The sequence below is a fragment of the Nerophis lumbriciformis genome, linkage group LG12, assembly GCF_033978685.3.
Source record: "Nerophis lumbriciformis linkage group LG12, RoL_Nlum_v2.1, whole genome shotgun sequence".
Taxonomy (NCBI): Eukaryota; Metazoa; Chordata; class Actinopteri; order Syngnathiformes; family Syngnathidae; genus Nerophis; species Nerophis lumbriciformis.
The window spans coordinates 8,973,146-8,987,695 of NC_084559.2; the positions used below are offsets into that span (position 1 = coordinate 8,973,146).

A 14,550-nucleotide genomic window follows, 5' to 3' on the forward strand; every position below is an offset into this window, starting at 1 on the left:
TTGATCTTACATTATAATATGAATACTATAGGAATAATACACACTTGCACAAGTACAGGCTTTTACATTCCATTCCAGTGTGTTGATCATATATTATTGTGCTTTAGTGGAGTGTTTGGATGCGTTAAGACCATTGTTTACATGAAAGAAGGACTCACCTTGGGTTGAGCCCTGCGAGGGAACGCCACCTTGGGATCAATCTATGGAGGAGAGGACATAGACAGAAAGGTAGATTGAGTGATGTGTTGGGTGAGTGCAAGTCTTTTCATCAACTCAATCAGAGATCAATACTACACATCTCAGCAATGAACAAGGTTTTATAGCTATGGTGTAACTCTTTCAACTAAAACGCATGCAAATTCTGAACCTTTGGTAAAAACTGATTTCCAAAGACTAATGTCATTTCAGTCTTGTTAGAAGTTTCTAGCAGTGATGTTGCTGGTCAATGTGGACACTGCCAATAACATCAACACACATTTCAGAGCTAATGTCCCTTACACACACACACACACACACACACACACACACACACACACACACACACACACACACACACACACACACACACACACACACACACACACACACACACATTCTTGTATTTCTTACCTTCTTGAGACTTTTGGAATATGTCTACCTCTTTAGGACCAGCCTTTCTAGATATACAGGTAAAAGCCAGTAAATTAGAATATTTTGAAAAACTTGATTTATTTCAGTAATTGCATTCAAAAGGTGTAACTTGTACATTATATTTATTCATTGCACACAGACTGATGCATTCAAATGTTTATTTCATTTAATTTTGATGATTTGAAGTGGCAACAAATGAAAATCCAAAATTCCGTGTGTCACAAAATTAGAATATTACTTAAGGCTAATACAAAAAAGGGATTTTTAGAAATGTTGGCCAACTGAAAAGTAGGAAAATGAAAAATATGAGCATGTACAATACTCAATACTTGGTTGGAGCTCCTTTTGCCTCAATTACTGCGTTAATGCGGCGTGGCATGGAGTCGATGAGTTTCTGGCACTGCTCAGGTGTTATGAGAGCCCAGGTTGCTCTGATAGTGGCCTTCAACTCTTCTGCGTTTTTGGGTCTGGCATTCTGCATCTTCCTTTTCACAATACCCCACAGATTTTCTATGGGGCTAAGGTCAGGGGAGTTGGCGGGCCAATTTAGAACAGAAATACCATGGTCCGTAAACCAGGCACGGGTAGATTTTGCGCTGTGTACGGCTGCGTTGACCCTGGATCTCAGGAAACAGAGTGGACCGACACCAGCAGATGACATGGCACCCCAAACCATCACTGATGGTGGAAACTTTACACTAGACTTCAGGCAACGTGGATCCTGTGCCTCTCCTGTCTTCCTCCAGACTCTGGGACCTCGATTTCCAAAGGAAATGCAAAATTTGCATGGTTGGGTGATGGTTTGGGGTGCCATGTCATCTGCTGGTGTCGGTCCACTCTGTTTCCTGAGATCCAGGGTCAACGCAGCCGTCTACCAGCAAGTTTTAGAGCACTTCATGCTTCCTGCTGCTGACCTGCTCTATGGAGATGGAGATTTCAAGTTCCAACAGGACATGGCGCCTGCACACAGCGCAAAATCTACCCGTGCCTGGTTTACGGACCATGGTATTTCTGTTCTAAATTGGCCCGCCAACTCCCCTGACCTTAGCCCCATAGAAAATCTGTGGGGTATTGTGAAAAGGAAGATGCAGAATGCCAGACCCAAAAACGCAGAAGAGTTGAAGGCCACTATCAGAGCAACCTGGGCTCTCATAACACCTGAGCAGTGCCAGAAACTCATCGACTCCATGCCACGCCGCATTAACGCAGTAATAGAGGCAAAAGGAGCTCCAACCAAGTATTGAGTATTGTACATGCTCATATTTTTCATTTTCATACTTTTCAGTTGGCCAACATTTCTAAAAATCCCTTTTTTGTATTAGCCTTAAGTAATATTCTAATTTTGTGACACACGGAATTTTGGATTTTCATTTGTTGCCACTTCAAATCATCAAAATTAAATGAAATAAACATTTGAATGCATCAGTCTGTGTGCAATGAATAAATATAATGTACAAGTTACACCTTTTGAATGCAATTACTGAAATAAATCAAGTTTTTCAAAATATTCTAATTTACTGGCTTTTACCTGTATATGTTATATTTTATATTGGACTGCACAATCATGCATTACATACTATACATTACCTTTTGCACAATATATTAATTTGTATTATTATGTGTTGTCAACTTTGTACTCTTTTGTTATTATTATTTTTTTATGTCATTACCTGAAATAAATGAAAAAAAATAAATGAAAAAATATTGCTATATTTAGTCTATTTATACCTGCATTGTCCTTTCCATCCTTACACTTTCCATCATTGTAACTGAGCTACTGTGTGGAACAATTTCCCTTGTGGATCATTAAAGTTTGTCTAAGTCTAAGTCTATTTTCTATTTTTTCTTTAACTTAACTTAAGTATATTATGCACCTCACCTGTCAAACTGATTTGCGAAAAATAAGACAGAGCAAGCGAGAGGAGAGTAACATGCAGCCATCATTTCAATGCTTCTGACTTCAAAGAAGAAAGGTTTTGGTCAGAATTTTGGATGGAAAACATTTTCAAGACTCAGACCAAATGCAAATAAGAAAAAGTGAGTCAGAACAGACAAGACAAAGCAGACCTGGCGCTCAAAAACGAGAGAAAAGAAGGTAAGTATTGTATTTTGCGTCCTCGTCCACTGATGTTTTCCTAAGGAAACACAAGCCATGGTGTCTATGAGGGATCAGGGAAGTCTGGAAATTCTTTTAGATTTATTTCTTGCTCATAATGTTAACCATGTCAGCTTTAAAGTAATCATGGACCAGGGGAATTAAACCATTAAGAGATGAAAATAACATTTCTATATTCCTTTATCCACACTGTTTGTACTGGGAAATGCACTCCAGTTCTGTAGATGTTAGATCCACTATAAACTAGACTCTCACACTATTATGTTAGATCCACTATGGACTGGACTCTCACACTATTATGTTAGATCCACTATGGACTGGACTCTCACTATTATGTTAGATCCACTATGGACTGGACTCTCACTACTATGTTAGATCCACTATGGACTGGACTCTCACACTATTATATTAGATCCACTATGGACTGGACTCTCACACTATTATATTAGATCCACTATGGACTGGACTCCCACTATTATGTTAGATCCACTATGGACTGGACTCTCACACTATTATGTTAGATCCACTATGGACTGGACTCTCACTATTATGTTAGATCCACTATGGACTGGACTCTCACTATTATGTTAGATCCACTATGGACTGGACTCTCACTACTATGTTAGATCCACTATGGACTGGACTCTCACACTATTATATTAGATCCACTATGGACTGGACTCTCACACTATTATGTTAGATCCACTATGGACTGGACTCTCACACTATTATGTTAGATCCACTATGGACTGGACTCTCACTATTATGTTAGATCCACTAAAAACTAGACTCTCACACTATTATGTTAGATCCACTATGGACTGGACTCTCACACTATTATGTTAGATCCACTATGGACTGGACTCTCACTATTATGTTAGATCCACTATGGACTGGACTCTCACTATTATGTTAGATCCACTATGGACTGGACTCTCACTACTATGTTAGATCCACTATGGACTGGACTCTCACACTATTATATTAGATCCACTATGGACTGGACTCTCACACTATTATATTAGATCCACTATGGACTGGACTCTCACTATTATGTTAGATCCACTATGGACTGGACTCTCACTATTATGTTAGATCCACTATGGACTGGACTCTCACTATTATGTTAGATCCACTATGGACTGGACTCTCACACTATTATGTTAGATCCACTATGGACTGGACTCTCACACTATTATGTTAGATCCACTATGGACTGGACTCTCACACTATTATGTTAGATCCACTATGGACTGGACTCTCACACTATTATGTTAGATCCACTATAAACTAGACTCTCACACTATTATGTTAGATCCACTATGGACTGGACTCTCACTATTATGTTAGATCCACTATGGACTGGACTCTCACTATTATGTTGGATCCACTATGGACTGGACTCTCACACTATTATGTTAGATCCACTATGGACTGGACTCTCACACTATTATGTTAGATCCACTATGGACTGGACTCTCACTATTATGTTAGATCCACTATGGACTGGACTCTCACTATTATGTTAGATCCACTATGGACTGGACTCTCACTATTATGTTAGATCCACTATGGACTAGACTCTCACTATTATGTTAGATCCACTATGGACTGGACTCTCACTATTATGTTAGATCCACTATGGACTAGACTCTCACTATTATGTTAGATCCACTATGGACTGGACTCTCACTATTATGTTAGATCCACTATGGACTGGACTCTCACTATTATGTTAGATCCACTATGGACTGGACTCTCACACTATTATGTTAGATCCACTATGGACTGGACTCTCACACTATTATGTTAGATCCACTATGGACTGGACTCTCACACTATTATGTTAGATCCACTATGGACTGGACTGTCACTATTATGTTAGATCCACTATGGACTGGACTCTCACTATTATGTTAGATCCACTATGGACTGGACTCTCACTATTATGTTAGATCCACTATGGACTGGACTCTCACACTATTATGTTAGATCCACTATGGACTGGACTCTCACACTATTATGTTAGATCCACTATGGACTGGACTCTCACACTATTATGTTAGATCCACTATGGACTGGACTCTCACACTATTATGTTAGATCCACTATGGACTGGACTCTCACTATTATGTTAGATCCACTAAAAACTAGACTCTCACACTATTATGTTAGATCCACTATGGACTGGACTCTCACACTATTATGTTAGATCCACTATGGACTGGACTCTCACTATTATGTTAGATCCACTATGGACTGGACTCTCACTATTATGTTAGATCCACTATGGACTGGACTCTCACTACTATGTTAGATCCACTATGGACTGGACTCTCACACTATTATATTAGATCCACTATGGACTGGACTCTCACACTATTATATTAGATCCACTATGGACTGGACTCTCACTATTATGTTAGATCCACTATGGACTGGACTCTCACACTATTATGTTAGATCCACTATGGACTGGACTCTCACTATTATGTTAGATCCACTATGGACTGGACTCTCACACTATTATGTTAGATCCACTATGGACTGGACTCTCACACTATTATGTTAGATCCACTATGGACTGGACTCTCACACTATTATGTTAGATCCACTATGGACTGGACTCTCACACTATTATGTTAGATCCACTATAAACTAGACTCTCACACTATTATGTTAGATCCACTATGGACTGGACTCTCACTATTATGTTAGATCCACTATGGACTGGACTCTCACTATTATGTTGGATCCACTATGGACTGGACTCTCACACTATTATGTTAGATCCACTATGGACTGGACTCTCACACTATTATGTTAGATCCACTATGGACTGGACTCTCACTATTATGTTAGATCCACTATGGACTGGACTCTCACTATTATGTTAGATCCACTATGGACTGGACTCTCACTATTATGTTAGATCCACTATGGACTAGACTCTCACTATTATGTTAGATCCACTATGGACTGGACTCTCACACTATTATGTTAAATCCACTATGGACTGGACTCTCACACTATTATGTTAGATCCACTATGGACTGGACTCTCACTATTATGTTAGATCCACTATGGACTGGACTCTCACTATTATGTTAGATCCACTATGGACTGGACTCTCACACTATTATGTTAGATCCACTATGGACTGGACTCTCACACTATTATGTTAGATCCACTATGGACTGGACTCTCACACTATTATGTTAGATCCACTATGGACTGGACTGTCACTATTATGTTAGATCCACTATGGACTGGACTCTCACTATTATGTTAGATCCACTATGGACTGGACTCTCACTATTATGTTAGATCCACTATGGACTGGACTCTCACACTATTATGTTAGATCCACTATGGACTGGACTCTCACACTATTATGTTAGATCCACTATGGACTGGACTCTCACACTATTATGTTAGATCCACTATGGACTGGACTCTCACACTATTATGTTAGATCCACTATAAACTAGACTCTCACACTATTATGTTAGATCCACTATGGACTGGACTCTCACTATTATGTTAGATCCACTATGGACTGGACTCTCACTATTATGTTGGATCCACTATGGACTGGACTCTCACACTATTATGTTAGATCCACTATGGACTGGACTCTCACACTATTATGTTAGATCCACTATGGACTGGACTCTCACTATTATGTTAGATCCACTATGGACTGGACTCTCACTATTATGTTAGATCCACTATGGACTGGACTCTCACTATTATGTTAGATCCACTATGGACTAGACTCTCACTATTATGTTAGATCCACTATGGACTGGACTCTCACTATTATGTTAGATCCACTATGGACTAGACTCTCACTATTATGTTAGATCCACTATGGACTGGACTCTCACTATTATGTTAGATCCACTATGGACTGGACTCTCACTATTATGTTAGATCCACTATGGACTGGACTCTCACACTATTATGTTAGATCCACTATGGACTGGACTCTCACACTATTATGTTAGATCCACTATGGACTGGACTCTCACACTATTATGTTAGATCCACTATGGACTGGACTGTCACTATTATGTTAGATCCACTATGGACTGGACTCTCACTATTATGTTAGATCCACTATGGACTGGACTCTCACTATTATGTTAGATCCACTATGGACTGGACTCTCTCACTATTATGTTAGATTCACTATGGACTGGACTCTCACTATTATGTTAGATCCACTATGGACTGGACTCTCACACTATTATGTTAGATCCACTATGGACTGGACTCTCACACTATTATGTTAGATCCACTATGGACTGGACTCTCACACTATTATGTTAGATCCACTATGGACTGGACTCTCACACTATTATGTTAGATCCACTATGGACTGGACTCTCACACTATTATGTTAGATCCACTATGGACTGGACTCTCACTATTATGTTAGATCCACTATGGACTGGACTCTCACACTATTATGTTAGATCCACTATGGACTGGACTCTTACACTATTATGTTAGATCCACTATGGACTGGACTCTTACACTATTATGTTAGATCCACTATGGACTGGACTCTCACTATTATGTTAGATCCACTATGGACTGGACTCTCACTATTATGTTAGATCCACTATGGACTGGACTCTCACTATTATGTTAGATCCACTATGGACTGGACTCTCACACTATTATGTTAGATCCACTATGGACTGGACTCTCACACTATTATGTTAGATCCACTATGGACTGGACTCTCACACTATTATGTTAGATCCACTATGGACTGGACTCTCACTATTATGTTAGATCCACTATGGACTGGACTCTCACACTATTATGTTAGATCCACTATGGACTGGACTCTCACTGTTATGTTAGATCCACTATGGACTGGACTCTCACTATTATGTTAGATCCACTATGGACTGGACTCTCACACTATTATGTTAGATCCACTATGGACTGGACTCTCACTATTATGTTAGATCCACTATGGACTGGACTCTCACTATAATGTTAGATCCACTATGGACTGGACTCTCACTATTATGTTAGATCCACTATGGACTGGTCTCTCACACTATTATGTTAGATCCACTATGGACAGGACTCTCACACTATTATGTTAGATCCACTATGGACTGGACTCTCACTATTATGTTAGATTCACTATGGACTGGACTCTCACACTATTATGTTAGATCCACTATGGACTGGACTCTCACTATTATGTTAGATCCACTATGGACTGAACTCTCACTATTATGTTAGATCCACTATGGACTGGACTCTCACACTATTATGTTAGATCCACTATGGACTGGACTCTCACTATTATGTTAGATCCACTATGGACTGAACTCTCACTATTATGTTAGATCCACTATGGACTGGACTCTCACTATTATGTTAGATCCACTATGGACTGGACTCTCACTATTATGTTAGATCCACTATGGACTGGACTCTCACTATTATGTTAGATCCACTATGGACTGGACTCTCACACTATTATGTTAGATCCACTATGGACTGGACTCTCACTATTATGTTAGATCCACTATGGACTGAACTCTCACTATTATGTTAGATCCACTATGGACTGGACTCACACTATTATGTTAGATCCACTATGGACTGGACTCTCACACTATTATGTTAGATCCACTATGGACTGGACTCTCACTATTATGTTAGATCCACTATGGACTGAACTCTCACTATTATGTTAGATCCACTATGGACTGGACTCTCACTATTATGTTAGATCCACTATGGACTGGACTCTCACTATTATGTTAGATCCACTATGGACTGGTCTCTCACACTATTATGTTAGATCCACTATGGACAGGACTCTCACACTATTATGTTAGATCCACTATGGACTGGACTCTCACTATTATGTTAGATTCACTATGGACTGGACTCTCACACTATTATGTTAGATCCACTATGGACTGGACTCTCACTATTATGTTAGATCCACTATGGACTGAACTCTCACTATTATGTTAGATCCACTATGGACTGGACTCTCACACTATTATGTTAGATCCACTATGGACTGGACTCTCACTATTATGTTAGATCCACTATGGACTGAACTCTCACTATTATGTTAGATCCACTATGAACTGGACTCTCACTATTATGTTAGATCCACTATGGACTGGACTCTCACTATTATGTTAGATCCACTATGGACTGGACTCTCACTATTATGTTAGATCCACTATGGACTGGACTCTCACACTATTATGTTAGATCCACTATGGACTGGACTCTCACTATTATGTTAGATCCACTATGGACTGAACTCTCTCACTATTATGTTAGATCCACTATATAATAACCTACTCAGAGGCCTAGTGGTTAGAGTGTCCGCCCTGAGATGGGTAGGTTGTGAGTTCAAACCCCGGCCGAGTCATACCAAAGACTATAAAATTGGGACCCATTACCTCCCTGCTTGGCACTCAGCATCAAGGCTTGGAATTGGGGGTTAAATCACCAAAAATGATTCCCCGGCGCGGCCACCGCTGCTGCTCACTGCTCCCCTCACCTCCCGGGGGGTGATCAAGGGTGATGGGTCAAAATGCAGAGAATAATTTGGCCACACCTAGTGGTACTTTAACTTTATTGTGTGAATGTTAGAATTAGAGTAATTAAATGACGCAGATGTTTCAAGTCAGGAGAAAACAATTCTAAAGGACTTTACGGCACAAATGTCAAATAAAAGGTTCGATTCCTGCGTGCACAAGCGTGTGTGTGCGCCCGCTCTCGTCACCACCCTGCGACATGTGATGTGCTGGAATGTCACACGGGCACCACAATCACAAACACACCTCACCTCTGTGAGAGGAGTCGGGGGAAGTGTGTCGGACAGAGCGCCAGGGGGCGGGGCCAGGGGGCGGGGCCAGGTGGAGGAGGGAGCTGTCAATCACACCACACTGACAGAAGGTGCACACTTTCTTCCATGCCTCTTTAAACTTGTGACAACAAGGTGTGCCATTAAGCTCACCTGTAAAGGTGACCTATGAGGAATTCTTTTTTTTTTCTGACTTAGATGTTGTTAGGACGTTGGATAATTGTTCAATCTTACAGCTCGTGCATTTTGACGTCAGCTTTCATGCACTTTTGGGTGCCATTTTTCTTAAGGTTTTGCAGTCTGGGTATGTCGTGACGTCACCTCAAAATGGTAAAGTGCCAAGACAGAGGGGGCGGAGTTTTAAGATATGGGAACGCACAAAAAAAATGTAGGATAAAGTATAACTTTTATATACCGTATTTTCCGCACTATAAGGCGCGCCGGATTATAAGGCGCACCTTCAATGAATGGCCTATTTTAAGGCTTTGTTCATATATAAGGCGCACCGGATTATAAGGCGCACAGAATAGACGCTAAAGTAGAGGCTGGGGTTACGTTATGCATCCCGTAGTTGTGAGACCTGTTGTGGCTCAATATTGGTCCATATACAGTGGGGCAAAAAAGTATTCAGTCAGCCACCAATTGTGCAAGTTCTCCCACTTAAAATGATGACAGAGGTGTGTAATTTTCATCATAGGTACACTTCAACTGTGAGAGACAGAATGTGAAAAAAAAAATCCAGGAATTCACATTGTAGGATTTTTAAAGAATTTATTTGTAAATTATGGTGGAAAATAAGTATTTGGTTCATAACAAAAATTCAACTCAATACTTTGTTATTGCCAACAAAGGTTATATTACAGAGGTCAAACGATTACTATAGGTCTTTACCAGGTTTGCACACACAGTAGCTGGTATTTTTGGTCCATTCCTCCATGCAGATCTTCTCGAGAGCAGTGATGTTTTGGGGCTGTCGCCGAGCAACACGGACTTTCAACTCCCTCCACAGATTTTCTATTGGGTTGAGGTCTGGAGACTGGCTAGGCCACTCCAGGACTTTCAAATGCTTCTTACGGAGCCACTCCTTCGTTGCCCGGGCGTTGTGTTTGGGATCATTGTCATGCTGGAAGACCCAGCCACGTTTCATCTTCAAAGCTCTCACTGATGGAAGGAGGTTTTGGCTCAAAATCTCACGATACATGGCCCCATTCATTCTTTCCTTAACACGGATCAGTCGGCCTGTCCCCTTAGCAGAAAAACAGCCCCAAAGCATGATGTTTCCACCCCCATGCTTCACAGTAGGTATGGTGTTCTTGGGATGCAACTCAGTATTCTTCTTCCTCCAAACGCGACGAGTTGAGTTTATACCAAAAAGTTCTATTTTGGTTTCATCTGACCACATGACATTCTCCCAATCCTCTGCTGTATCATCCATGTGCTCTCTGGCAAACTTCAGACGGGCCTGGACATGCACTGGCTTAAGCAGGGGGACACGTCTGGCACTGCAGGATTTGATTCCCTCTCGGCGTAGTGTGTTACTGATGGTAACCTTTGTTACTTTGGTCCCAGCTCTCTGCAGGTCATTCACCAGGTCCCCCCGTGTGGTTCTGGGATTTTTGCTCACCGTTCTCATGATCATTTTGACCCCACGGGATGAGATCTTGCGTGGAGCCCCAGATCGAGGGAGATTATCAGTGGTCTTGTATGTCTTCCATTTTCTGATAATTGCTCCCACAGTTGATTTTTTCACACCAAGCTGCTTGCCTATTGTAGATTCACTCTTCACAGTCTGGTGCAGGTCTACAATTCTTTTCCTGGTGTCCTTCGACAGCTCTTTGGTCTTGGCCATAGTGGAGTTTGGAGTCTGACTGTTTGAGGCTGTGGACAGGTGTCTTTTATACAGATAACGAGTTCAAACAGGTGCCATTAATACAGGTAACGAGTGGAGGACAGAAGAGCTTCTTAAAGAAGAAGTTACAGGTCTGTGAGAGCCAGAGATCTTCCTTGTTTGAAGTGACCAAATACTTATTTTCCACCATAATTTACAAATAAATTCTTTAAAATTCCTACAATGTGAATTCCTGGATTTTTTTTCACAATCTGTCTCTCACAGTTGAAGTGTACCTATGATGAAAATTACAGACCTCTGTCATCATTTTAAGTGGGAGAACTTGCACAATCGGTGGCTGACTAAATACTTTTTTGCCCCACTGTATAAGGCGCACCGCATTATAAGGCGCACTGTCAGCTTTTGAGAAAATTGGAAGTTTTTAGGTGCGCCTTATAGTGCGGAAAATACGGTAATCTTGGCGTGTGCATAATGACACTGATGTTTGTTGTTGATTTTATATTGTGTAGTTATATTTATACGGTAATTAATATTCTGTGACTGTAAATCATTCGCTTGTTTTCTTATTGATGCTTTTATTTTTTTTCTGTATTGTGTAGTTATAATTATATGCTTTTACTTGTAATTGTATTGAGTTTGTGGACCCCAGGAAGACGAGTGGGTTGTTGTGGCAACCAGCTAATGGGGATCCTTCATAAAAATCAAATCAAATCAAATGTGCAACATGAATTCTGCTAAAAATAATTGATTTATGCAGAGTCTGAATTGATCTGTAAGTGTGCCTAACTTTGTGACCGGGTGAATCTACACTATATTGCCAAAAGTATTTGGCCACCCATCCAAATGATGAGAATCAGGTGTCCTAATCACTTGGCCCGGTGTATCAAATCAAGCACTTAGGCATGGAGACTGTTTCTACAAACATTTGTGAAAGAATGGGCCGCTCTCAGTGATTTCCAGCGTGAAACTGTCACAGGATGCCACCTGTGCAACAAATCCAGTCCTGAAATGTCCTCGCTCCTAAATATTCCAAAGTCAACTTTATTATAAGAGAAGTGAAGAGTTTGGGAACAACAGCAACTCAGCCACCAAGTGGTAGGCCAGGTAAACTGACAGAGAGGTCAGCATAGTGCAAAGACTTTCTGCACTTGCTACAAAGCTCCAAACTTCATGTCACCTTCCAATTAGCCCACGTACAGCACGCAGAGAGCTTCATGGAAAGGCTTTCCATGGCCGGGCAGCTGCATCTAAGCCATACACCACCAAGTCCAATGCAAAGCGTGGGATGCAGTGGTGTAAAGGACATCACCACTGGACTCTAGAGCAGTGGAGACGCCACAATCACACTTTTCCATCTGGCAATCTGATGGACCAGTCTGGGTTTGGAGATTGCCAGGAGAACGCTACATTTCGGACTGCATTGTGCTGAGTGTGGAATTTGGTGGAGGAGGAATTATGGTGTGGGGTTAAGTTGTGCTTGGCCCCTTAGTTCCAGTGAAAGGAACTCTGAATGCTCCAGGATACCAAAAACATTTTGGACAATTCCATGGGATGGCACTTCAACTTCATATGTGAGTAAAGGCAGGTGGCCAAATACTTTTGGCAAAATAGTGTATTTAATGTTTGTGAAGTTTATTTTCGACCGTGTCTAGGAAAAAAAATAGCCGTGACGACTTTGGGATATATACAGTATACCGTATTTTCCGCACCATAAGCCGCCCTGGGTTATAAGCCGCGCCTTCAATGAACGGCATATTTCAAAACTTTGTCCACCTATAAGCCGCCCCGTGTTGTAAGCCGCATCTAACTGCGCTAAAGGAATGTCAAAAAAACAGTCAGATAGGTCAGTCAAACTTTAATAATATATTAAAAACCAGCGTGATGTGGGCGCGCATGGAGTCGTATATCAACATGGACGGAGCTGCGTGAAAAAAGCCACCCGGCCTCTTCGCGTAAACTTCCCTTAACCACTCGCTCATCTTTTCTTCATCCATCCCTTCGAGTTAGCTTTTATGATGACGCCGGCTGGAAAGGTCTCTTTTGGCAAGGTCTTCCTTTTGAATATCACCATGGGTGGAAGTTTCTGGCCATTAGCATGGCAAGCTAGAACCACAGTGAAGGATGACTTCTCATTCCCTGTGGTGCGAATATTCACCGTACGTGCTCCCATTGTATCCACAGTGCGGTTCACAGGAATATCAAAAGTCAGTGGAACCTCGTCCATGTTGATAATGTTCTCTGGCCGGATCTTTTTTTCAGCTATCTTGTTTTTACAATATGCACGGAAAGTAGCCAGCTTTTCTTGAAAGTCTTTAGGCAGTTGCTGTGAAATAGTAGTCCGTGTGCGGATGGAGAGATTGCGTCTTTTCATGAACCGGAAACCTGTCGCTTAGTAGGAGCCATTTTGTGGTCTTTACAGATGTAAACACACAAAGGAAATGAAACGTAATATCCGCGCGCTTCTTCTTCTTCTACGGGGGCGGGTGGTTGCTTACAGTAGAAGAAGAAGCGCTTCCTCTTCTATGGGGGCGGGTGCTTACCTTGGCGGTTGCTTGCGTAGAAGAAGAAGCACTTCCTCTTCTACGGGGAAAAAAGATGGCGGCTGTTTACCGTAGTTGCGAGACCTAAACTTTATGAAAATGAATCTTAATATTAATCCATATATAAAGCGCACCGGGTTATAAGCCGCACTGTCAGCTTTTGAGTAAATTTGTGGTTTTTAGGTGCGGCTAATAGTGCGGAAAATACGGTATATTAAAATAGTGTACATTTTGAAAACATAAATGATGATACTTTTGGAGAGGGTCATTTCATTTTGCCTGCAGAATGTAACATCTTGCACACGGACTCAAAACGGGAGTTCTCAAAATGACTGTGGAACAAAACAATGACACCTAAGCGCGGCCAATGCACAAGTCCTATTCACCTGGCAGCACAGGGACCGGACTTGACACTACACCGGCCTCCAAGTTCAGTTTAAAACTTAGGAGACAAAACATTTTTGCAGCCAGTTCCTAAAACACTAGAGTGCTCCTGGTGTATGAGGAACTGTAAACACGTTGGTAGATCCTTGCATGGACGTTTTAA

General features: G+C 41.3%; 1 protein-coding gene across 2 annotated transcripts in view; it reads right to left on the reverse strand.

Moving 5' to 3' along the window:
• The window catches only part of LOC133622994 (RNA-binding protein Musashi homolog 1), an 89,709-nt gene that overhangs the window by 43,880 nt on the left and 31,279 nt on the right, over positions 1-14,550 (reverse strand). For both annotated transcript variants that reach the window (XM_072914292.1, XM_072914291.1), the window contains exon 5: positions 159-200. In XM_072914292.1, the coding sequence (XP_072770393.1) occupies positions 159-200 (42 nt within the window). The remainder of the gene's footprint in view (positions 1-158; positions 201-14,550) is intronic.